Genomic DNA, 27,141 nt, shown 5'->3' with positions numbered 1-27,141 from the left:
CCTGACTTCTTTTTAAGGTTATAAAATGGCTTTAGGGAGAAGACAGTGAAATGTGCATCCATCCTTAGGGATGGGAAGCCTGGTTGTCTGTGATTTGATATTTAAAGAAATGAGTCTGTGAGCTGCCTTAGTTTGCTAGAAATGCCATTGATACCACGCACCCCCCTGGAAATCGGCTTAGTTTGCTTGTGTGTTTGTGTGTGTGTCAGTCCCAGGCAGTCTCGGGGCTATGACACTTCCCCGATAACAAGGAGGAAATCTTACGACCGCTCGTACAGGTACATGTAACGCTCAAATTCAAGCTACTCTTCAAGCAAATTGATGCATAGTGTGACTGTGTAATGTGACGTGCAGCCATTGTTGTCTAACACTGTCCTTCCTCTTCCCTAACCTCCCTCTTCCTCCCGCCCCGTATCAGGCCCACTGACGGCTACACCCCCCCCTCCTCCCCTCCTCTGAGGACGAGGAACGACCGCAACGTCTTTTCAAGGCTCACCAGCAACCAAACCCAAGGTTCTGCCCTGGACAAGTGAGTGGACTCCTGCACATATTCATTCATTCCACACACACACACACACACACACACACACACACACACACACACACACACACACACACACACACACACACACACACACACCTTTTTGTACACACATACTCATCAGATCAATTCAGTCGCACTTTGAACCATTCTTTCTTTTTCTTTTGTTCTCTTCCATATGTTTAAGGTCTTTACAGGCGCTGAAGGTCAGGCCTTTTGAGAGCACAGTGCTTTTGTCTGTGGTGTAGATGAGCCTCCTAAAAGTGCGCTGTTCCAAATGTTTATCTCCCAATGAATCCCACCCTGAGACAAAAATACTTTTCATCTGGCAGTGTACACTCTGGTGTTGGGGGCAGATGGTGTAAAACTTCACAGAATCCAGGTGTAAAACACTCTCAGGAGACATTGATGATCTAATCATCCAAACCACAATGACAGGCTTCTCAGAGCTGCATTTAGCAACACTCGCAACAAGGTGTAATTACACTGTTTCCAATCCACACATAATTTCCAGGAAACAAACGCAAGACAGGAGGGAGGTGGCGCGGATAGAAAAACATCCATATATATAGGATTTACAGTTTGGCAAGAGAACGTCAAACACCATGGAAATGAATCCAATAAACAGACCTTCAATAAATCTCATAATGATAAAATATAGTTTGAGAGAAGACTGTTTGAATTCATGGTCATTTTTCAGGCTTAGTTAGTTTTGATGTTCTATTGAACGAGCTTATAATGTTCCGCCATCCTATTTACATACATAAAGGTAAACGAATACAACAGACACGGTTGCACAGTCCATAGTCTCGTATCTACACAATGTAGAACGAGAGCTGCTGAGTCTGGAATGAGCTACCGGCCCTTTTCCTTTCCCGGTAACAATCAATTGAATCTTTCAGCCGTTAATGTCAGCCAGCGTTTGGCTGCGCGGCGAAGTTGTTTGCTTTGTAATCTTTATTAATACAGAACATTTCGCAGCTTTATCGACCTGTAATCGTTAGCGAGGATCGGCGAGGATGCCGTGTGAAGTGAGTTAGGTGGTCGTGTTTTTGTGCTCGTGTATGAATATTGGTAAGTGTTGTGTGCGCTGAAGCCTGTGCCTCCTCATTATCAGGAGCAGGGGTAGTAAATGAGGTGGCGCTTGTCATCCTGCATGCAGCTGTTGTCAATGGTAGCCATTTTTAATTGACTCTGGCTGAGAGTGTGGGAGGATATTGATGTTGCTGGATGGTCTTTTATGAGGTTCCCACAGCAGAAGCTTTTACAGGACAGAGGAAGAGGAAATAGGTTTTTTTTTCTTTTTGCATTGACATTGTTGTGTTTTGAAGAAAGACATTAACATCACTTTGACATTTGCACTCTATGTGAGGTGTCTGTGGCGTAAATGTTTTTTTTTAAATTTTATTTAAACCATCATTTTAATTATATTTTGTTTCCTTATCCTTACATCACACAAACTGACCGAACTCTGCCACTTAATTTATACTCACAATCAAAAACCCACAGCCAAGCGAAGCTGATTTATTAAAATAATAATTAGTTTGGATCGTCTGTGTGAATTCTGTGTAATTGGGTGTCAAATGAGAAGCTGTCTGCCACACAAAAAAAGAAAATAATGATGTTTTCAAGTACATCTTTGCAAATTCTGAAAACTTATTAAAATGCAGTAAGCTCTTTTTTCTGATTTGTGAATGTGTGGATGCATTAGATTTGTAGTTTTTCTTTTTTTGGACTGATTCATATTTAAGCAGACGGATTTGAAAGACACATAAGAATAAGAAATGTTAATTATAAACGGGGGGTTTCTTGCCTCCTTTCGAATGATGAGACTTTGCATCCCTGCTCCTGTTTTTAAATCTTCTCAATACATTTGCACTTCTAAAAAAAGAGTTTTTTCCCGAGAGTCAGATATCAATATGCTAATGGTGTGCAGTATGCGGTGCAGACAGTAAATAGCAAGAAACTTCTGTCACCTTTTAACGGCGTCGTTCCCTCCAGACATTTCCAGAACCGTTCCTGTTCAGAGTGTAGCGCACAGGCTCCCATGGTGACAACCCCGAGGCTATAAAATATTTACTATATAATAACACTTTTATTGCACTGCTGCACACATAGCAGCCGCTATACCTTGTAGCTACGGCAAAAGGTATGGGTGTGGTCTGGATTTACTCCATCCATGGCTTTGACAGGCTCGTCTGTGAGATTGATTGACATCCTTATCTTCCAATCGAATGGATCTTTCCTTCTTTTACCCCTGTTTGCTTTGAACCCTTTTCTGTACTAATGACCTCGTGGCTGGAAAGAGTAGATGCAGCAGGGGACACTGACATCATGGGAGTCATACGCAGAGGACAGAAGTGTAGTGCATGTCTGATTTGTAATGTACAGTTCTTGGACCTCTGTGTGTGGCTGTCCTGGCTTCAGTGCTTCCTCCTTCACTACTTCTCTTTTTCTCTCAATAAGTGTTTTGCAAAATATTTTTTTTAATTGTTGACATTTTTGGAAATATGCTTAATTGGCTTTCTTACCGAGGATTTGCTGGATAAGAATAATGACACTGACACCACTGTCATGTCTCTGTGCTGAATGTGAAGCTGCTGCTAATTTCTAAACCTCACTAATTAACACTTCTTATTGTGTGGGTTTGTTTAATTCCTTCATAAACAAAGTGTGTTGAAGAAGTTTCAAGTCTTCATGCTCAGCTGAGCTAATAGGCTGCTTGCTGTCACTTTAAACTGAACAGACAGACATGAAAATGGTATCCATCTTCTCAGCTTACTCTTGGCGAGAATAAGCATATTTCTCAAAATGTCTATTTCGGTTTCTTCAACCTTTTTAACCTTTTAATATTAGCCGTGAAAACCGCTAGTCCAACTCTACTAAACCAGCCATTGCTTAACGTGGGTGTACCTACAGTAAACATGCTGCACAGAGGAAAACATCTGTAGACGCTGGTCAAAGAATACAGCCTGTTCAATGTTATGTTGGAAAAGAAGCTCAAGGCAAACAGTCCGATAATCACTGAACAAGCTTTACTCTTGACTGAGCTTTCCTGCCAGTTTGCTCACTGCTTTTATCTAAAACCCCGTCTTCGAGTCACTCCTCCTTCCTTTAACCCTTTGCCAGTAACCCTTCTGTCTTCCCTTATCGTGTTTAACCCTCTCCTCTTCCTGCCCCGCCCTGCCCCTCCCTCTCCTTGCTCCTCTTCTGCCTCCAGGTCGGATGACAGCGACTCCTCGCTCTCCGAGGTGCTCAGGTAGAGGAACTGTGTCTGTCGCTCTCTGTTATTTCCCCATTTGCCTGGTAACTTCACCTGGTGTCATCTCGTCTCCACCAGTGCTCAGTGCCTCACCCGGCCTCTCCACCTCCACCTCCTCCTCCTCCTCCTTTACCTCCCTCTTGCGAGTGGGGGTCGTTGTGGTGCATGTTTTAACCACACCTGGCACAACTGTGTGATGTTGTGTTTCTCTGGCGTGTTGTTTGCACGGAAGACCTGAATGAACCTCATCCCTTTTTTACAGGCTGTTAAAAAACAAACATGAAATGGTGCCAAAACCCTCTCATGACTAATAATCATTCGATGTTTCTATTATTCAACTGTAAGGAAATCCTAGTCAGTCTCAAATTAAGACGAGAGGATCGATAACAATCTCATATTTATAAGCTAAATACACCACTAGCTATTTAGCATAGCTTAGCACAACGACTTCAAAGGTAGGGTTGGGAATTTGTTGAATTTGTTAAAATTGTCTTTACGCCCCGAAAGTCATCAATAGAAAATAGTGTCCGTGGCCCTCGCAGGACTGTAATGAACGTGAGACTCGGTCCGAATGAAATGATTGGTCGGCATACCTGTCCGTCACTAACCCACCTGCCTGCCTGCGTGCACCCTGCCCGTACTCTCGGTGTGCTCGACCGGAGTCTTCAGCCGGAGAGACACACACAGCTGAAGCAGAGAGGAAAGTCAGAAGTTAGCGAGTCACACAAAAGTCGGCTTCCATCATTTGCCAGTCAGTGCACGTCCATGTGTTTTTGGGGGCTAGCTTTGACGAGACGGCTGATGGGAGGGGGTGGGATGCATTGGTTGCATTCTCTCGCTAGCTTATCCAAGATTACCAACCCTAGCTTTAAATTTGGGAAACACTTTTTTCTTCTGTGGTGTCCATCTTCTCATCAAACTGTCAATAATACAGAAAATAGGCTTTTTTCTCAAACTATCAAACTATACATTAAAGACAAACACAATGCAATTACACATCAGGTCTGCCACAACATTAAAACCAGTTTCCGCTTTTAATGTTTTTGCTTTAGGTGTATCATTAATGCTAAAAACAAAATGTCCTCTTCGCTCTGACCAGTGCTTCCTGTTTGTGTGGCATCATCGCACAAATAGATGCAGCTCTCACCGTGGCCTTTCCGTCTGTTTTTCTTTGTACTGCAAAGAGCACACACACTGATCTCCCTCCATGTTTTCATTAATCTGCGGGTCTCTAGGCTCTTGGCCCTGAAATATCCATTAGCAGCTCTTATATAGTGCATAACACGGCACACCATGATATCTCACTGGCGCTGATGGAAAGGGAACAATTTCTAACATTTGGAACGGCAAACCGCGTTAAGAAATAGACGGCTGCATTTGGCCATATTTTTTTAATGCAGCATATTATAGCGAAAAGAGACACTACAGTGAAATAAAGTATTCACCAAAGTAGGGGTTTCAAAGAACATCTAATAGCTGTAATAAGATATGGTAAAATTATGAATTATTCAAATTCTTAAATAGATTTTAAATTTAAATGTAAATTACTGCTAGAACACCAGGGCAACAACGATATGATTAACTGAATTTCCATCATGACTAGTGAGCATAGAGCTCCCAACCTTCCTCAGACATGATTGGCTTAACATCCTGAAGGGTAATAAGGTTCATTCAAATGTAAAAACATCACCTCCAAAATTCTTCTTCAGCTATTTTCTCAAATCTTTCCTCCCTTTTTTTCCATTTATCAAACATCATAGTACTAAGATGCTCATATGAACATTTTTTGTTTTATTTTGTAATCAAAGCTGCATCGTTTTTGAAATCATCCCATCTTTTCAAAGTACTATTTGACCAAAAAAAAGGGTGAAGACAGATTGTATTTGATGCTGGGTTCACTCCCTACACCTGCCACCGCAGGCTCTGCAGTAGCTGAAAATCTGACTTATGTTGTTAAATTGTTACATCGCTCCACTTACCCACACGTACCACAACCTCCCTTTTCCCTGGGTCCCAAGAGGCAATTTGGCTGTGGGGGTGCTGAACTGAGAGTCAGCGCCCCCCTGACTGGCAGAGAAGTGATGCTGCATGTGGTGATGATGATGATGTCTCAGGACGCTGTGCTGTGGTTTCTTTTTGAGTTGCTTTGGAGTTGGTCGACCGGGCTGTGACTGTCATTAACAATTGTTTTGAGCTTATTCTGTGCAAGTTGGTTCTTTTTTTTGTTTTTTTGTGAGACCTGCATGAAATCTTGGTTGGCGTTTTATGCACTGTAAAAAGATACACAAGTTATACAGCTTCTGTGTTCAATTTTGTGTGTGTGTGTGTGTGTGTGTGTGTGTGTGTGTGTGTGTGTGTGTGTGTGTGTGTGTGTGTGTGTGTGTGTGTGTGTGTGTGTGTGTGTGTGTGTGTGTGTGTGTGTGTGTGTGTGTTCTCACGCTGGGACATCAGTGTATGTGTGAGGAGAGGAGCTTGTTGCTATCCTCGACAAGTTTCAAACACACCCTGCTGCATTTTGCTCACTCTGAGCACAAACTCTGTGTAATCACAGATTCTCTTTTCCCTCTTCACATCCTCTGGCTCTGCTTCTCTGTTTTACGCACTACCTCACTCTCTCAAACACACTTACACACACACACACACACACACACACACACACACACACACTAACCACCATTTGTGTTATTAGGAAGCCCACCAGGGACCAATTTTCCCACATTCCTCCCTCTTCTTCTCACACTGTTCCTGCTCTGTCTCACTCTGCTGACTGCTCTGGGCTCTCTGGGACTGTGGCCTGTCAGTGGGACATGGATTGGGAGGGTGGGGGGGCAGAGATTCGGCAAGAGAGATTGAGTGCACATTATATAGGAGAAACTGTGTGTGTGTTTAAGAAAGACAAGTTGAACAGAAAAGCAGCTCTTACTGTTGCAGTGCCTTAATTGGGCTGTTCCACAACAAAAAGAAAGAAGGGAGGGGGGAAGTGGAGATATAGGCGTGATGTGTGTTCGTGTGTTTGTGTGCACGAGTCAATCAACTAATGAGGCTGGTATGGTTTTGTGTTGTCTCCATGTGTTAAAACAGTAAATTTGTGCGTCTGTGTGCATGTTTGTCATCAGTCTTGTGTCTTACAGAACATAACACAGATCAGCCGCGACAGTAAAACCAGTTACCGCTTTTAATGTTGTGGCTGATCAGTGAACATCCGCACAGATGTGAAAGGAAATTATACTGACAGAAGTGTGACTGTGTGTGATCTGTAGGGGTGTGATCAATCCCATCGGTGGTGTGAAGGGAGGTCGGACGGCGCCCCTGCAATGTCTTTCTGTAGCCGAGGGCCATTCCAAGCCAGTGCTGTGTGTGGATGCTACAGATGAGCTGCTATTCACTGGATCGAAAGGTACATATATCACTTCTATGGTAAATGTGTTAATAATTCCACTTTCTGAAAGGAATTGTATTTTAAGCCTTTTACATTTTCTTATTTATGTTCTTACTTTGAAGCAAACCACCCACTGACTAGAAAGTCTGCCATCCTAAAACAAATGTGTTAACTTCCACATTTTTTGGGAGGGGATCTAACACACAAGAAACACAACATGTTTATTATTTAACTTTAGAGCTGTTGGCAGGCAGGTTTTTTGCTGTGTTATTTTTAACTGCTTCTGAGCTACATATTTTCACACACAGACACACACACTCACACATGCACGGACGAGTTGTTAATCTTACTCCTGGAAAGAAAGCAAATTAGAGAGTTTCTCAAAACTAGATTTCAAAGAGGTATCTTGCACGGCAGCACTAAGAGCTAAACGCTAAAGTCAGCCCTCTGGTGTCATTGCAATCCACTGAATAGTGGTTGAGCCTTTGTAGTCTCAACCCTATTGGTGGAACAACCAGATGACTGACAATGCCAGAGTAGCAAGATTAAAATGATCTGTCGTCACTTTTATTTATTATGATATGCAAGTCAAGCCAAAATGTGTACCTGTTGTGCTGAGTAGACTTGTGTGAACGTCCCCTCCTCCCCCTCCAGATCGCACATGTAAGATGTGGAACCTGGTCACAGGTCAGGAGATCGCCACGCTCAAAGGCCACCCCAACAACGTGGTGTCGGTCAAATACTGTCCCTCCTCCGGTTTGGTCTTCTCTGTCTCTACCTCCTACATCAAAGTGTGGGACATTCGTGACTCTGCCAAGTGTGTCCGCACGCTCACGTAAGTTTCCTCCCTGTAACCAGCCTGAACAGGGAAAAACAAGAAAATTGCATCGAAGCAGACATTTGATTTGACCCTTATACTTTTTCATTTCACTGATGTGTTTCAAATTGCAGGTAAGTCACAAATTGAATGGGGAAAATTCTGATGTGAAATGTGTCGAGAGGAAATGAGAATGTAGAACTGTAGAATGCTGATCATTACACTTGTCTCTCAATTTCCTTTTATTTCATTATTTCTCCCTCTCCTCCATTTATTTGTCTCTCTCTGACACTGTCTGGCTTGTCTTTACCCCCACAGTTCATCTGGGCAGGTGGTTTCAGGTGATGCGTGTGCTGGTACCACAACCCGCACAATAACGTTCGCCCAGGGGGAGTGCCAGATCAACCAGATAGCCCTAAACCCATCGGGGTCTGTGCTTTACGCTGCTACGGGGAACATTGTTCGCATGTGGGACCTCAACAGGTACACTTCATTTATTGCTTTATTCATTCATTCCTACTCAGTCAAATACTAATTCAAAGTATCCAGTCAGTCATTCATGTTTTCATTAATTCCTTCACTGATTTAAAGTTGAGTCATCACATTCAAGGTGATGATGCATACGTGCGTGTTAGTTTCTTTACAGCCACCTCTAATTCTTTTAGAAATGGATGTAGATGTGTATATACACTTTTCAGAATGTTGTCAAAAGAAGTTTGTGGACCCTGTACTGTGATGTGACGCATGGACATGAGTGTTTTCCACAAAAAACCTGTTCTGACTTTGACAGTCTCCGCTGTGTAGTGATCCGTCCCATCGTTCCTTCATATTTTAGGAACGCTGTGAGGGAATCTCTTCAAATTTGGCACAAACGTGCAGTGCCCATTCTAAACATGACTGTGTGGAATGGGCAGTTTACTTGGCCTCTGGTAATGCTGGCTGCAGCTGTCTTTCTGAAACTGTAAAAGTGACCTGCAGTAATTGAGGGGCGGCAAGTAGAGACCCCTCAGAGCCCTGAAGCTGCAGCAGCACTGCACAAAGAGTTGATCACCTGCTCATTCAAAGTTCAGTTAAGCTTCAGTACACAGAACCCTGGACTGGAGAATCACTCGTCATGATCGTGCTGTTGTCGTGTTCATCAACGGCACTTAGGTTAGGAGAGCGCTCGTCACCTGTTTATTCAAATTGTATTAATATTGAACATATCATGTGTCCAAATTCAGGACTGCACCTTCCTTGAACAATACACATGAGTGATGCCAATCATTTCTCGAGATATCTGTTCCATATACAGACAGACAGACAAAGGACGTAAGGATGAACTGATTAGAAATCTGGTTTTAAAGGTCAAGGCCAATGTGACCTTTTGGTCATAACTCAAGAATGAATATGCTACCGTATTATAAAGTGATGACGGCCACGGGTCAACTTCACTGTGATACTGGGGCCACAACTCAAGAACAGAAGGGGGAGATTGTGATCATATTTTCTGCAACTTGACTGATTGGCGGATGCATAGAACCGCAAAGCAGTGATTCTAGTTTTTGCTCTGAGTGGGAAATGATTAAAAGATTGGACCAGACAGTTTACGCTAAGGGGCTCAGACCCATTTAATAACACATAAGAACCACCGCCCCCAGAAAAAATAATGTATTCAATATTTCTTCAGTATCATCTCTGCCTGTGGCATCGCTGTGTCTCAGCAGTTTTGCTTCACTTGCGAGACGGAAAGTGATTTCATTCAGTGATACAGGCACCTTGAATATCTCATAAGCAACGAATTTCACAGACTTTTGCTTCTGATCCTTTGGGTGCGTTTGTCTGTGTGTGTCTGTGTGTGTGTGTGTCTGTGCGTGCGTGTGTGTGTGTGTGTGTGTGTGTGTGTGTAGGTTGCAAGCAATGGGAAAGCTGACAGGCCACATTGGCTCCGTCATGTGTCTGACAGTGGGACAGTCTCTGTTGGGAAAAGACCAAGTAATCACTGGCTCCAAAGATCATTACGTCAAGGTACCAAACACACATTCAACAAGTATAATCCACCTCGTGGGTCAGAAGTGCTGATCATCATAATCTCCTTTTTTCCTGTTCTCTCCTCAGGTGTTTGATGTGACAGAGGGAACTCTGGGTAATGTTGGCCCAGCTCACAATTTTGAGCCGCCGCATTACGACGGCATCGAGTGTCTGGCTGTGCAGGGAGACGTGCTGTTCAGCGGGTCAAGAGATAACGGCATCAAGAAATGGGATCTGGAGCATCAGGAGCTCACTCAGGTGTGTGTGTGTGTACTTGTAGTTGTACTAATATCTTTGTGAGGACCATTTTGATCATAGACTTTATGGAGTGTAGAAATTTAGACCAGTCCTCGCTTTGACAGATGTTAAAGGTTAAAGATTTGCTTTTAGGGTTAGGGTCAGGTAGGGTAAGTTGAAGGTATGACTGTTTCTTGTGTGGCAGTTTTGACAATTGCATTATGCCATTGAGTGTCCTACTAAAATAGAATTACAAGGATGTGTGTGTGTGTGTGTGTGTGTGTGTGTGTGTGTGTGTGTGTGTGTGTGTGTGTGTGTGTGTGTGTGTGTGTGTGTGTGTGTGTGTGTGTGTGTGTGTGTGTGTGTGTGTGTGTGTGTGTGTGTGTGTGTGTGTGTGTGTGTGTGTGTGTGTGTGTGTGTTCATTTGAAGATTTGTGTTTATCGTTGAATGAGGGTCTTTTTCTTGGTGAAGATAAAAATACAAACACATGTGCTCTCTAAAACCAAGACAACGTGTGTATTGATGCTTCCTACACAGTATGTGAGGTCAGCAGTGTTAAGCAGGAAGCAGAATGATTTGATATTTATGTTAATGTGTAGCTCATATGTCAAAGTTTTAAAAATGCCTGCTTGACTGTGCTTCAGTGCTGCTGCTCTTGAGATTATGTGGCACCAGCCTGCAGTTAGAAACATGCAGAGACCCCTCGTTCTCCGAGGCTTTTAATTTATGATCTCTTGACCCTTATCTGGTGAGCAAAGCTAGTTTTTCATATAATATATACCGTGCTAATGCAGTGCCGGCACAGGCTCCGGGCTAGAAACAGTATTTATGGTTTTATCCTTCTTGTCAGTGATAATGCCAAATTTAAAGGTTGCTATATCCCGTTTATGGTGGACTGTTAATTTTGTTTAGACAGATTTCCAGGCCAAGACTCCCTCTTCCATTCATCGTACACTGTTTACAGACTGACTAGTTTATTTTATCACACAAGTTGAATGTTCCTCCACACAGAAGATGAACAGGGATACTTTCATAGCTGTTTAAGTTAAGACGGCATTCAAGCATATGAATGCAGATAAATTAAAAAGCCAATAGCCGATGCATTTCGGTCAATATGTTCCACCTCTTCTGCTCTCCACACGGAGTACTTACCTACGGATCTCCAAAGCCTGCTCAAATCTGATTGGTCAAACCTGAAATGAAAACCCGGGCCCCAAATCTTGTTCCTCGACGACAGATTCTGTGATTCACTCGAAAAATTGCATTCAGGTTGCATATAAATAAACCTTCTGCCACCTGAATGCAGCCTTGTTTTCTGAATAACTCGTTCCCTGACTTACTACATCCATGAAAGGGAGTGACACATAAATGGGGGCAGAAATGGTAACATGCATTTATGAGTTGGCTGTACGGACTGTTTCTAAATTGAGTAACAGTAATAACTCCTTTACCTGCACCAGCAAGTCACTGGCTAATGTGAACGTTATGTCAGAAATAAAAAGTGAAATGAAATGAAAGTTCAGTCTGATTGTCAGGTTAATTAGCTTCAGTCTTATTGTGGACAGTTGGATGATCTTGGTGATTCCCTTCACAAGTAAAAAACACTCCAATAACACACAGGTCAGAGCAGTCGATGTGTTCCTCAGGGTCCATTTAGACAAGCCGTCCTAAACCAGGTCGTATTAAACTGTGCACATATTAGCAGAGATTGCATGTAACTCGATATCCAACTCAGGCTCGGCTATGAAAGTAAAGACTTGTGTTGCCAGTGGAGTGTTGAGTTGGTTTGATGGCTTCCTGCCCACGGAGTGCTCCCCCCCATGTCTTTCTTTTACCCAGAGTGGTGGCTCTGTGGAGAGAGCGTTAACACAGTGTCGTCATGTGTAATGTGACAGGAGAGAGCTGTGTCAACATCAGAGCGTTAGAGCCCACACGCACCATAGCCACAGGTACCAGAGAGGAAAGTCATTCTGTGTGTGTGTGTGTGTGTGTGTGCATGTGTGTGAGAGAATTCTCTTGTGTACCCTCTATTGCCTGCATATGTAAATAATGCATAAGAATGCACCTTGTGGGTGGATGTGGCTGACTTATTAGCATCCACAGTAGTATGCATATTAAGCAGCACTTTCTCAGGTTGTTTTGCATAAGTTCTGTTTAGCCTTCGTTTGTTTTTTACCCCAAAACAGACAAAACAAAATCACAACATATTATTTTTACTCAAAGACAACATTTAATCAACAGAGTCAGTGTTGTGGTCTGTGGTAAATGACCATAATCTAATTTGCAAAACATCAAAAGAATCCGTTTTTACAGCCTCTCTAACGCAGTAGTCGCTGTCTAATTATGTAATCGGATCAAATTGGGGCTCGGGGTGTAATAGAATATATTACAGTAGACTCTGAAGCTCTGCCTCCTCCAAGATGCTGGTGCAAGCTGTTCGGCTCTGACCCCCTCTGTTAAAATGCATACGCCATAGTGTGTTTCTTGGGGGAATATGTGAAGCAATTTGTTTATAATTACTCAGTTCTGCAGTTTAGTGATTCCCTTTTGCTTGATAAACATCTTAATATATCTAGCGAAAAACAATTTAAAGTTTATGTGTGTTTTACTGGTTTTGTGGACACGCTTATGCAACTGTTGCAGCAGTGCAGCCTTTCTCTCTCCGAGGTGTTGGCGAGCATTAACACATTTTTCCCCCCCTGGTGGAAAGTTTCTAGAGATAGTGAGGTAGATGTAATGTGTGCGAGAAGCTTCTCTTTATTCTTTGCAATTGTTATTCCTCATCTACAGCTTCTGTTCCATCCAACAGGAGTGGGGTGTCTGTCTTTGAACTGCCTCGCCCGACTGCTTTTTGTTTTTCATGAATTCTCTTCTCTGAACAACAGATTCCACATTTAAATGACACAAATCTGCCGACCCCAGTATTCTGGTCATTAACACAGAGGGAGCTCCAAATTGATAATGATAAAACTGTGCTACTACACATAATACATTTGATAACGCAAAACCAATGTAAGCTGGGTAAATGTGGGAATATGTTATTTAGACCTGAATCACAGGTATGTTCATATGTTAACAAGACAAATGTTTATAAAAGCTTAATTTAAATGATACTCAATATGGCATGATCATTGATGACACGTGTCCATAATAATTAATACAAAGAAGTAACTAAAAACACTGGCGAAATTGTGAAATGTACCTTTCCTGTGTTGCCTAGATACAAGAGATGCAACGTCATCAGACTGCATCTTTTGGGTTTTACCTGTTTTATTGTTGTTGCACAGACATTACTGACTTTGGTTTTTCAATATCAGTGTAATACTGCTGTGGTTTACGTTTGGCCTCTATTCCATTCATGTATGATGAGATAGTAGCTGTCCAGCGAGGTTTGATACGGCTCATGAGTGAGTCAGTATAAATAATAGGCTCTATGGAAACCTCAGTACCATTGTGGTTGTGTGTGTTCGACTGTTCTTCTGCACTCTCCAGGAACACTGACCTCAAATGTTACATCATGAATGACACGAATACATAGGTTCACACTACCTGCTGTCTAGACACTAGTGTTTACACCACAGACAGCAATGTAGTCATTGCATTGGCCAAGGAGGTTAAAGGGGACATTGTATGCCCATTTTACCACAAGTTGATATGGTTCCTTGGGGTCTTAATGAAATGTCTGTAACATACTTTGGTCAAAATACCAATGCCAAGGCCATGTAGGGAGACTTCCAGTGTATTGTTACGACACAAAACACAGGAAGCTCATTCGAGTCGCTCAAGCATGACGTTTCTGACTTAGAGGAACCATAACAAAACGCGCAAGTGTTTTTTTTCCAGAGTTTTTGGGTTGGTAGACATGCCAGATACCCACATTAACGTGTAGAAGCACTAACAAAGTGGAATTTGCATGCTATGTCCCCTTTAAGTTTTCATTGCTTTGTCTGGCTTTCAGCAGGATCACACAAAAACATGACTGAGCTGATTTTCTTGAAAGGGTCATCAGTACTATAAGAAGTGTTAGCAACCTGGTCAGTTACATTTGAATAAAAGCAAGGTAGAAAAAGCCTACTATAAAAAAAAAGTCAGATACAATACAAAACTAAAACTATATACAGCAAAATAGATTTCCCTGAATGGGCCAAAGAAGAACCCATTACATTTTAGAGTGGATTACATTTTTCCACGTTCTTAAGCATTGTGAGATTCTCATCATTTTGTGAATTTCTCCAGGAATAATCCAGATCCCGATAATGATCTGGATGCATCTGATCTCATTACACGTAAAAGCAATATAGTGATAAATCAGCCTCGTAGGAGGTATGCGCTCTCTGAGTGCCCTTCAGTTAAATTCAGTTTCCGTCCGGAAACAGCAAGATAATATATAATCAAATAGTTTTTATCTTCTTTTGTGATTTACAAATTCCTGAGTTACTGAGTCATGGTTTGTTTTTTATACACCTTTGTCTTTTCAAAGCAGTGGGTTATCGGAACTAGATTGTGAGCTACAGAGGGAATTACAGCCTTTTGGATAATGTGACTCACAATATTGAAATCGCTTTTTGGCTCTGTTAATTAAACTGGGATGAATGTGGCTAAAATAATAAAGAAACTGGTTTTATAACTTACTGTTTTCACAACCTAGAGAATCAGACTGAGTCACTGCAGTGTTGAAAACATTCACAACAGCAAACACATTAGTGTGTCTGTTACCGGATAAAAAATAAAAAGGAAAATAACTCATAGTGTTAGGTTGATTAAATTCTAAACTCAAAATGCAACTAGAAAATAACAACTGAGAGAAGCAGATGTCACAGCAGGACAAAGTAGACCAATTAAATCAAAGTTATCTTTTAGTGCATGTGTTCCACTGTTCAGAATTAATTCATCTTCAGCCCAATTAGAAACAAAGAGACAAACACAACAGCTGAAAAACTCAAAGTGTCGACAAAATAAAAGTTTGACAAGGCCGCATGCAAAATGAAAGACGATGATAGTATTTGGACTCAAACTGTTGAACGTCTCACCTCGGCAGCACAGACGTGGTTCACTCCGTTCTTTGTTTTCTCTTTTATACGGCACAGAAACAACATATAGGAAAATAAAAAAATAAAGAGCATGACGTCTATTGAGAAGCAATTTTTTCAGATGTGTTGTCAGTGTGTTACAGTTTGTTCCTTGCAGCAGAAGCGAGGTTCTGAAGTGAGTTACAGCTGAGCTGCAGCCTCAACAAACAAAAACAGAAAATGGTGCTTTTGGAGTTTAAGGGGGTGCAAGGGCATTTGGATCTATGCAGGATTTTATATGATGGTAGAAAAAAGAAAAGTACACAACATTCATTTGGAAGCAAACTCTCACATACCCTATAAAGACTTTAAATTAAAATGTGTCCTAATTACACTTACTTTGTAACACAACTCACTTTTTTATTCAACATTATAAAGAGAAATGTATCTCAAGTACTTACATATGCATTCAAGAAAATATGCTTGACTGAAGATAATTTATATCCATTAGAAATGAACGAATAAAAGAAGTTTTTCTGCTGCTTTTTTACGAACACAAAAACCCAGAGGACTCATAAACACAACTGCTGTGAAACCACTGGATTAGTTGTGTTAATGTAGAATCACAACATGTAGTATTTTGATCTCTCTTGACTCTTGATGTCTCTCTGCCTTCTCCCCACAGCAAATCCCTAACTCCCACAAAGACTGGGTGTGCGCCCTGGCGTACGTCCCGGGCCGGCCAATGCTGCTGAGCGGCTGTCGGGGCGGCGTGCTGAAGGTGTGGAACGTGGACAACTTCAGCCCCATAGGAGAGGTCAGGGGTCACGAAAGCCCCATCAACGCCATATGTACCAACTCGAGACAGATCTTCACTGCATCCAGGTAAAATAAAGTTACAGTACTCCACCACTACCAGTCAGAAAATCGTTCCTATCAAAATACTGGAAGGTAGAAGTATCCGTCAAACTTTCCTATCTGTGCAATGCACTATTGTATTGACATAATAAAAGAATATGGATTAAAAGACACAGTATTACCTCTTTTGAGAGTAAAATGTCCCTGTTATGTCGAAATGAATGTTCTTATTTATTGATTACACCAAGTTACTGTTATGAAAGTGTGAGCTGATTGAAGTACTACCAACTTTAATGAGTCAAACACAAGTATTTAAAGACCCCATTTACCCCGGGATCAATAGAGATTCTACATTTTTTTGTCTTGTTTACAAATCCTATGAAAAGACCAGAAATGAATTAATCTTACTAACAAGTTGGCAAACCTTCATGCAGTTTATTGCCATCATCTTAATACCATTGAAAAGACATCACTAGGCCTCATGATTGATCTGGCTGCCTTTTTTCTCCCACTGTAATTTAATGGGCACTGTAGTTTATTTAAGACTGACTGTTTATTAATCCGCTGGTTAAAATAATCCCTAACAATCGCATAATTTACTGCTGTTTTAGTAACTGTTACAGAAAAGCATAATGTGCAGCTGTTAAAGACATTGCTCAGCCTTTGAAAACTGTAAACTTATGACCAATATTGAAAGACGTATATCTTTAGGAATGAATGGGCTTGGATCTGAGAGGATGTTGGACAATGTTCCTGATTTCCATGAAATGACCATGACTAGATTATGATTCATGTTTGATTCTTCTCTTGCATAAAGCTGCAGGTGTGCGTCAGTCTTGTGCAGCTCAGAGAGGGTCACGGCGCATCTTGTTTTTCTATTTGATGCATCAAACTGAGATAACGCTTGATTTCCTCTTTGTCTGAGAGGTCTCTTCTGTTCATTCTCTCTCTTCTCAATTAACTGGCGGAGTTTCTCTGAAGCTTTGTCTTCTTTCTTCACCTTTCTTCTCTACCTCCCACATCTCATGCTCTGTTCTTCTGTCTTCTTTCTGTGGACAAACTTTGTTCCGCCTGTATGGTCACTGAAATTCTGCCTTCGTCCTCTCGTCCTGTTCTTCATCCTTGCCTTCCTCCTCTTCCTCCTCCTCTTGTTGACCCCAGTGACTGCAGGGTGAAGTTGTGGACCTATGTGCCTGGCTTGACTCCGTGTCTTCCTCGACGGGTCCTGGCCATCAAGGGCCGGGCCACCAGCCTCCCGTGATCTGCCTCCTCTCTGCTCACCAACCCTCCCCTCCTCTGGTACTCTCTTAAACTAATTTCCACCTTTTTTCCCCCCTACATTTGTTTTCCTTTCTCAGTTTCTTCACTTTTCTGTTTGCCCCTCTTCTGTTTCTGTCCGTATTTCACATTTTTTTCTCAAATTCTTCTATCATAATTTTTATTTTTGTATAACTTGATTATATTGTATAACTGATTCCAGACCACTGCCTCCTCAAAGGCAAACAACTTCTCATGAAGGCTGAAAAAATGACTCATAGATCTACCCAAAGTAACATTTATTATTCTCATGTGTGCAAAAATCTTTTTTGTATTTTGGGAAATAAGTCTTTCCTGATGAGAGTTAGATGAGAAGATCTCTACCACTTTCACATTAGTCAGACTTGCATTGAGCTGTGGACTTTCTCCTGAAATTATCTGAACAGGCTGCAGTGAGAACACAAAAGCCTGAGTCAGCTGCTGCGGACATTCTCCAGAATATTTCCTGTCGGCCCCCAATCCAAACCAATCAAAAACTCAGAGAACAGAGAATTTACTGTTGAGCCCTTGAAAACGACAACAATACAAATATCTCAGGATAAAAAAGATGTGCCAGACACATGGAAGATGCCGACAAAGACCCAGGCACCACCCCTCACCTGAACGCTCCAGAGATTTTCCTGTTGTTGTGAACGCATGTGACCCGGACAACCTCCTGCTGCGTTCTTCATATGTAAAAGGAGCATGTCTAGACCCAGTTGTGTGGAGTTCATGTCTTAAAACCGATACTGACATGAAAGTTGTTCTCATGGAACTCAAGAAAACCAATTCCCAAATTTTTCACACCTCCAGAATTGCCTTTCTGACAGGATTCACTCCCTTGACATTTTAATCTCCTAACACCTACCACTGTGCAAAGCTTATTTGAGTGTTAATGAAGAATGTGATGTTTTCCTGCAGTAGGTGTTTAACTCCTGATCTGTGGGAATGTGCAAGGAAGAGACAATTTAATAGGCTGCTCTGTTGGGAGTCGAGATCTGATTGATTCAATTTACTTTTTGCACGATTTAGGAGTGTGTTTTGAGGAAGGTTCTGTATTGAGTTGTGTGTTTGCATGTGTGTGTGTGTGAAGTGCATTTTTTAGTCAGTGTCTTTGTGGTTGTTTTTAAAAGGAAAAGACTGCCTGATTGATGTTCTGCTATTTTCTTCCTTTGTTGTGTCCCACCACCACCCTCCTTTCTCTCTCTCTCTCTCTCTCTCTCTCTCTCTCTCTCTCTAGTGACAAGACAGTGAAGATCTGGTTGTCAAAGTTGTGGAGGAAGAGGTGACGACTGAACGACAACTGAAATGATGGTTTCCATTGTCAACAACCACCTCAAGTAATGAGATGCGACACTGAAATCACAGTTTCCAAGGCAATGAAGGTGTTTTTTTTTCATTTTCAAAATGATAGAGCCGATGTGGAATATTTTTCCAAAGGCAAAAGACTCTTTGCCTCTCAGATTTTTTTTTTTACTGCCAATTTGAAAGTGCCATTCAGGAGGTGATGCTATTTGGACCAGACAAACCACATCTTCCTCGCCATGGATACACTAGGCAGAACGATATTTCTCCTCGCATCAAATCTGTCTCGGGTGGAAAGGAAGAGATAAAAGTGTCCTTCTGTTCTTTCACTAAGGTTTCAGAAACCTTGCGGAGCAGTTAGAGATGAACGTGTGTATTCATGCACCGTCTGAACGTGGAGATATGGTCCGGATTTAGATCTCCGAGCGACGCTACCTTAGAAATGGAGCTTCTGGTTTCCATAAAAGACTATTTGTGCTCATTAGTGTTGTGGTTGTTCTGACACTGAACACACTGGACGCTCATACCCTGTGTGTTTGTTGCAGTGGATAGTTTTAATATCACTGGAGAATTCCCCTGTACATCACTGGAACCTAACTGCATTCAACAAGTCCTGTTTTTTAATGTATTGTATTTTATTAATTTATTATTTTCCCTACCTCAGTTGTTCTGGACTTCGGTGTGAGGTGGGAAGGAAACTTTTTACGGGTCTCCGTGCACAAAACACCTGGTGCTTGACCTCTTGAAGTCTTCATAAAATGCCCAGCTCTTCGTCTCTGTGTGGATGTGTCCTCTGTGGCCCTCGGGCTATCAGTCTAGCTGCTGACCTCGCAAACAGCAAAGCACACGTCCAGTAGCACAACTTAATGTAGCACTGGCCCCCAGAGAATCTGACCAGGCTGTATTGTCTGCTCTCTGAAGTGCTAACTGGCAAAAAAAAAAAATAGGAAACACCGTGCACATGGCACAAATAGTGCACACCTGCAGTACACATGCCTCAAACATTTGTGCGTTAGGTACTCCGTGGTGGCCAACGTGCCAGATCATAATCTCAACCATCCTACAGTGGCACCTACCTTCCATTTGTCCTCCAGGTAAACGCTTGCTCTCAGCTCCTCTCTTATCTTTAAAGTTAGTGACGGTGATGGACTGATCAGCCGTACCCAACAGTCCACCTCCTTCCCAGCTACTGAACTTCTCTGGGAAAAACCAATTTAATTAGAGGTCTCGCAGCTTTACCGGCTGCTTTTCAGGCAAGATTACTTGGGTGAAAGTAGGTCATATAACTGAGAGGGATTTCTATTTAAAATCCCACTTTTCTCCCACCCACTCTTTGCTGCTACATTTCAAGACGGGGAGAAACTTCCTCTACAAATCTGTTTATGTGGCTTGCCCACACATGTGCACAAACTGCAGACACACACAAAAACACAAGATTTCACCAGAGGGTTCGATTATATATCTTGCCTGACAGGTGTTGAAACCCCTCACTGTGGTGATTTAGTGTCTTTTTAATGAAGCAAATTCAGCACTGCAGCAGTCACATGCTGTGCACGTGCATACATATACTCACCTTCATGCAACAGTAACAAAACATCACTTCAATTATCTTTTTGCTGTCTGACGCCTGAAGCATTCACATTTCTTTAGGTTTATGAACTTCATTTACTCCAAAATGACAAACATACAGATGTCTTAACACTGTAAAAAATAACCTCATGTCCGTTAGCATCACAGTATCACAGTTACCCCTTTTATTTACCTCTGAAATCCCCCCCTCTGTAGAAAAACAAATATGTTGGTGATTTAATGCCCTGATAAAAGACCCAGAAACATATGTAGTTAAGTTGAAAAACAGTTTGGATCATAAAGCAGCAGCAAAAAACTGTAGCTGCGGAAGTTTGTAAAACTTTCGGTTCGTTGTCTTCAATAAGTGAGTACACACTGCTGATGTTTGACGTATCCAATGTGGGTATCAAGCTGCTGACACTCTCTAAAAGCAATGATGTGGGTTTTGATTTTATATTGGGGTGGGGGGGGGCTATGGATGCAAACGTGTGGATGGGTGGCGATTTGTTGAAGCATTTTTGTTTTAATATTTTGCTACACTTAGAATCTCAGGTAATGGTTGAAGGATAATTTTATTCATTTGTACGTCGTGACTCGACCCTGTGAATTTAGGTAGCTCTTGGAATCGACCAAATGCCTTGTTTGAGACTTTTTTTTTTTTTTTACTTTGAGAAAAAGAGGTACTATCAGTGTATCACCCCTTGTTTTGTAAAATACTTATTTTGATGTTTTGCTTTTGCATTTGACTCCCTTTACTTATTATATATGTACTGTACCTTTTTGTACAAAATGTAAACATCTTAAATGACTATCTTCCCAAATCTGGCCAAAGCTGAAAGACTTGCCACTCTGAGAGATGTGCACTGATTTCTGACCATAGTTACTTGTTTGACATATGTTATTATTTTTGTGTAGCGGTCTGTCTGGAGTGAGTGGTACAAAGTGTGATCAGTAGGCAAATGAACCTGCGTAACACAAGGGGTTGTTTACTTTAACCTAAAGTCAGACTCCACTGGGCCCTTCACTGTACACTATGGATTTGTCTGTGCCAATTCGCCAAACTGACGAGCTCGTGCTGTGTTTCATGTGATAAGAAAGCTAAAACAGCCTTAATCTCTTTATTTCACCCAAACAGACTCCTATTTATTGCTTGAGAAGATCTTGTACTGTAGCTTTAGGCTCTCTCTCTCTCTCTCTCTCTCTCTCTCTCTCTCTCTCTCACGTGTTCCCCTGTGCCTGTATATTTGCTGTAGGATGCATGACATTAGAGGCTCTCGTCCGTTGCTTGGACATCTCAAAACTCAAAGCAGTTCATTGGGCGATACCTTCCTCCTTATATTGTAGTAATGTAGAACACCGAAGGGGGAACTACCTTTGAATTTCAGAATAATTTGTTGGTATTCCGAATGTGATTGACAGTCTATTATTATGTGTAAAATGTAGTGTTTCACAAAAGAGGCTCCCGGGTCAAATGACTCTCACTTTAAATGTGAAACCCGGGTGAACGCACTAATTGGGCAAGACAGGGAGGTGAGAGAGCGCCTCGGTGTTCAGTGCATTAATGACGATGAACGTGATGCATCCGGGGAAAATCTGAGATACAAGCACCTCTGCTGGCAGTGGGAAAGGAGTCGATTGCCCTTTTTAGCAGGTTTACCCATGTTTAAAAAAAGCTATGCATACCCGCTAAATGTGGTGTAAAAGATGTATTATTATAGCCAAACAGAAGCCCTGTCCTATCAGCTCCACCCAAAGTTGCCCCAAGCTGTGAGACCTGGATTTCAGGCGATGTCAGCTCCACTTCATGACTTAATTAAGTGTAAATATGTGTCAAAACCGTTTCTTTTATTACAGAGCTGTTGCAGTTGAGGTTAACTCACTTCTGCCTCATCAGTTGGCCTCAGTGTAACCTCTTCATGTTAGGATTTACATGCACTTTGGATTATGAACATTGCTGTGAATACTGAACAAGATATGTATTGAGCCTAGTTCTAGACTTAGTTTACAAAGACTGAATTGAAGAGTCCCAAACAAGGCTCCAACCACTGACATTGTATTGAGAGAACACACGTGTTTAGATCTACTGTAGCTTTAGAATTGAGTGATAATAATGTTTGTGCTGATGCAACATGTAAGATAACAGTAAAGACGTAGACTCTCCCCAGTGTGTCCCTGTCTTTAAAGTCTCCTTTTTTAGAGTAGATGTTATGCAAGTTGAGAACTTTCAGTTTTGATTGAGCAGCATGCAAACCTCTGTGGATGCTCAGGAGACTCTGACGCTACGGTGCACAACTGAAGTTATGTCCCTTACACCTGCTAACATCTAACGGCAGTTAGTAACTTAAATTGTGCAGAAGCGTCCAAGGGATATTCATCATCTTGTCCTATTTTCTAAAACTATCCGTCCCTTTCTGTCTGCTGGCTTTCAGATATTTGACTTGATATCAATCACCACAAACTGGCCATATTCATCTCTGAACAATATACCTGGAAACACTGGATCGTGAAATCCAATCTGTTTCTACTGCAGCAGTCAACTACAGGGATAAATCATACATGATTAAATATCCTTTCAGGAAAGGATTGCACACGTAGTGAGTGTTATTTGATCAATAGCCCTCCAATCCCAAATGATTTCACCAGCTGGTGGCAAGTTTCTTCGGCCAAGTTTCAGTCAAAAAAATCGATTGTATATTCATGTTACAAATATTAGCATCTGGTTTAAATTAGGAAGCTTTTTAACCAAAGCTAAAAATCACAGAGAGCTGATTGCCTGCTCTTTTAAAGTGATTGTGATGTTTAATTTTGATGCCCCCTAGAGGTAAATTAAAAAAGACCCAGTGGGAAACTGTGTATTAAGCCGCGGATCTCAACTGGGCACACAAAATTAACTATTATTATAAACCCGACCCCCTGACTTGCTGTTGATGTGTGTGTCATTTCTTTATGTTTTTGGACAGCACACACAGTTTATTAATAATAATAATAATAATAATAATGATAATAATAATATAGCACCTTTAAAAACAAAGTGCGTAAAAGGTGCTTTACAAAGAAGACAAATAAAAACAAGAATATAAATACATTGAAGACCAAAAGCAAACTAATACATCCCAACGAAATGCAAAAGAAAAGGATGAAAGAAACATAGTAATAACAAGCACCTGTGTAACACGCAGCTAGATTTCTTGACATGCAGATGTTTGCAGCTTATGTTAGACCTTTAAATTCACACAGTTGGCACATGCCTTTATCTAATGGAAGCAGATAAACACAGTGTTACATTCCTTACACTTTTGCTCAAGTCTCTTTAAACAATTGTAAAATCATTGCGTACATTAGATCCACTTCCATATTGTTTGATCATGTAAAGAAATCCAAAGCTACACATGCCAAACCTAATTACATTTGCTAAGCTATGATTGGACAATCCCTGTTCAGGGGCAGGATTTAGTGAATGGTCTTATCAGAAAACATGGACTGCTGAAAGTTCAGTGCACAGTGGCTTTAATCAGTCTGTCTCCTCGTCAATATTGATCCACAGAGCAGAGTCAAGCTGTCAGTCAAACCGACTGTTATTCAACCCCTCTACCACTTCCCCAACCAGCCCAACCATCGTACGACTACTAGAAAATAAAAGCTTCAGTAGTCAGCGTCTCAGCTTCAGCCTCGTGCCTCAGCCAACAGGCTCCACTGCCTTAAAGAAACAGAATGTGTGTGTAGGACATTGATAATCGTTCACTTAATACCCTGAATCTGTCCGTATTCAGAGGATTGTAGATTGTCCTGCAGATTGTGGAATTCTGTTCTAAGTGGGATGATGTCTCCGCTCACCTTTTCATTGTGGCTGAGAAGACTTTCAACATTGCCTCCGGCTGCTGAGTGGATGGGATCGCATTTAGACACAATGGAGAGGGCTGCTGATCAACAGGGCACTTCGCCGCTCTGCAGATCGCCTGTGAATCTCTATCACACGGCAACACACGTCTTCTCTGCAGCTGCTCAAGTAGTTTTTTCCTCCAGGTGCGTGTGTGTGTGGTAATACAATATGTGACACTGTCTGTGAAATATGTACTCATGGGACATAAATGCAGGGTCAAAGGTCATGTGTGCCTTTTATTGCACAGACTCCTCCCTCTTAAGAGTGTAAATGTGTCTACAGTTTTTTTTATGTATATGACAATGTGCATGCAGCCAAGCCATGTAAAATATGTTTTACCTGTAAATAATGTACATACATATTTAATGAAGGATACGACATTCCTTCAAGAAAATAAATGCTGTAAGTTGAAAACGATTCTCTTATGGTCTTTTAATGTGGAGAATATATATATATATATATATATATATAAATGCAATAACCCTGCATCCAGATCAGATTTTATTTCCTCTGCCAAGTTAGGTTATGTCTTCCTCTTGGTTTATTTGTCTGTTAGTAAACAGGATTACACAAAACAGAATTGGTCAGAGACGCAGATGTGACAGAAACCTGAGAGATCTTCACAATAACTAACTAAACATTGTATAGATTCAATAAACGAAGATTGTAAAAATATAACCTCTGGCCATAAATATTATCAAACCGTATTTTAGTGCAGAAACTTTCTAAACTTTATAAGTTTACCAAAACTTATACACACATTTTTTCATGAAACTACTTTGGTTGTAAAAAAAACTGTTACATTTTGGTGTGGATCCAAATGGGGGTAGATATCTTATTTATTTATTATTATTTCTTTGATGTTCGATAGTTTTTCAGACATTTTTGTTGGGAATGATTTATGTTGAGGGGAATGATATTCATGCATGAGTACAGTTTGGTGCAGATCCAAATTATAATGTGGTTTCATTAGGGGGATGTTGGCTCTTGGCGGAGGTGTGTACTCTGCAAAGATTCCAAATATTTACTGTTCCAGCCTCTCATATTTGAATATTTGCTATTTTCCTTTGTATTATATATTTTAAACTAAATAATATATTATAAATAATAACATAATGAATATTTTTGGTTTTCAAACAACATTAATGATTTTGAAAGTATCATCTTGGCCTGTAGGGCAGTTTGATGGACATTTTCTTACATCTTATAGCCAAATAACTAACAAAGAATCTAATCAGTGCATTAACTGATAATAAAAGATATTTAGCCAGTGCAGTCCTTATTTATAAAGAAAAATCTAAGAGAGCCTTTTGACAAGAGGACACTTGATTATTTGACAGATTTTTTAAAACCATGATCGATTGGACTTTTCAAATTGTTTCCCAAGCAGTCTGCAGATTACAACACTTAGCTCTCGATGTCCTCTGTCTGACATGAAGACGAAAGAAGTTGAGGATGAAAATGATCTGCTACCCTGCAGATGGACGAGGAGTTTATCGATCATTCAGGATAAACTAACAAAGGTTGTAAGGGATGTCGACGTGGAGGGATGATTTTTCATCCAGATGCATTTCCTTCTACTTCAGGGCTGCACATGCAGACTCAAAACTCATACATCTTCATTTCCTTTGCAAACTCCGATCATTAACTTGTGTTGGGCTGCGCTTGTCCCAGCCCCGACGGGAGACACAAGCATTGTGATGTATGACGGCCATTAATGCCTCCAAGGAGGCAAAAACTATTTGAAGATGCCAGTCACAAACAAATAAACATCCATAACAAACCATGTCACGTCCCAGCTGTATGTGCTCCATTGCTTCCTCCATATAATCCTGAAGTTTCATTTGAATGTCTTCATCGGTTTCATTACACCGGCAGTAAGTCTGTTCTTACTTGCTGATCCATCAGTCTCTGCCTTTCTGTATCAATCACCCTGTAACCATAAAAAATCTATTTGAAATTCAGCCAAGTTCCCCAAGAGAATAGTAAATGTTTTCATTTTCACTAGGCTTACTGGTGAGTAAACACAAATTACTTTTCATCTTGTGCCAAAATCATGTCAAAGCTTCCCGTCGGCCTCAGCTGTTTGACTTTCATGCTTAGTAGCAGAAGCTAGCGTGAATATGGTAAATATGAACTACTAAATATCAGGGTGTGTTAGCATTGTCATTGGGAGAATGTCAAACTGATATTAATAATCCCATAACCTCCGAGAAGGGTTAGCAAGGTCCAACTCTCACATTCAGGGACTTAAAGGCTGCTCTAACCACCGCTCCAGCACCGGGTCTCCACATTTTGTCCATCTCTAACATCTCAGTTCACAGGGCTCCGCCTTTAAACCCAGTCACACTGCTTCCATTAGTTGATATGGATAATGAGTTGCTTCCACATGATTGTGGAGCTGTGATTGACACTGTCACCTCCCAGAGGCCTAATATAAATCAAACCCTATTCAAGACTCTGACGTCATTTTCTTTTGTGATGGTTCAGTGATAAGACCCAAAGACACAAACGCACCCACTTGAGCACTCACTCAAGAGTGCAGTACATGAAACACACACACAAAACATAGAATCTACAGCATTCCCGCTGAGGCGGTCAGACCTCTCAGGTCAGGCATTATTTAAATATCCAGTGTGTAAGATTTAGGTGAAAAGGATCCATTGACAGAAATGTAACATAAAATAATCCTAGTGATGTTTTTACGAGGGTGTTTCATCTAAATTATAGAAATTGTTGTTTTCTTTACCCTAGAATGGGCTTTTATATTGAAATACTTTTGATTTACATCAGGGGGGGGTCCTCTCTATGGAAGCCGCCATGTTACTTGTATTAGCCCAACCTGGACAAACTAAACATCCTTTGAGTTTTTATGAAAACTGAAGGCTACCACAGGTTCTCTTTCATGTTTGGAAGGGGAGGGTGATGTGAGGGGTATTCGGCTGCAACATGCGACTTCAACCACTTTATGTCACTA

The 27,141-nt window shown here is 41.2% G+C and overlaps 1 protein-coding gene across 7 annotated transcripts in view; it reads left to right on the top strand.

Annotated features, from left to right (window-relative positions):
- kif21b (kinesin family member 21B) overlaps positions 1-24,578 on the top strand; it is a 64,085-nt gene extending 39,507 nt beyond the window's left edge. For 2 of the 7 annotated variants that reach the window (XM_035152479.2, XM_035152477.2), the window contains exons 25-35: positions 210-278; positions 419-529; positions 3,762-3,800; positions 7,064-7,200; positions 7,837-8,017; positions 8,318-8,482; positions 9,889-10,006; positions 10,097-10,267; positions 15,942-16,141; positions 17,276-17,413; positions 18,651-24,578. In XM_035152479.2, coding sequence (XP_035008370.1) covers positions 210-278; positions 419-529; positions 3,762-3,800; positions 7,064-7,200; positions 7,837-8,017; positions 8,318-8,482; positions 9,889-10,006; positions 10,097-10,267; positions 15,942-16,141; positions 17,276-17,375 — 1,291 coding nt within the window. In that variant the 3' untranslated portion in view covers positions 17,376-17,413; positions 18,651-24,578. The remainder of the gene's footprint in view (positions 1-209; positions 279-418; positions 530-3,761; positions 3,801-7,063; positions 7,201-7,836; positions 8,018-8,317; positions 8,483-9,888; positions 10,007-10,096; positions 10,268-15,941; positions 16,142-17,275; positions 17,414-18,650) is intronic. The other 5 variants (XM_035152486.2, XM_035152481.2, XM_035152483.2 and 2 more) reach the window with 4 other exon arrangements.
- The last annotated feature ends 2,563 nt before the right edge of the window (positions 24,579-27,141 follow it).

The sequence above is a fragment of the Hippoglossus stenolepis genome, chromosome 3, assembly GCF_022539355.2.
Source record: "Hippoglossus stenolepis isolate QCI-W04-F060 chromosome 3, HSTE1.2, whole genome shotgun sequence".
In the NCBI taxonomy this organism is placed as follows: Eukaryota; Metazoa; Chordata; class Actinopteri; order Pleuronectiformes; family Pleuronectidae; genus Hippoglossus; species Hippoglossus stenolepis.
Note: the sequence above shows the minus strand (reverse complement) of the source record. Positions and strands in the feature narration are given on the sequence as shown.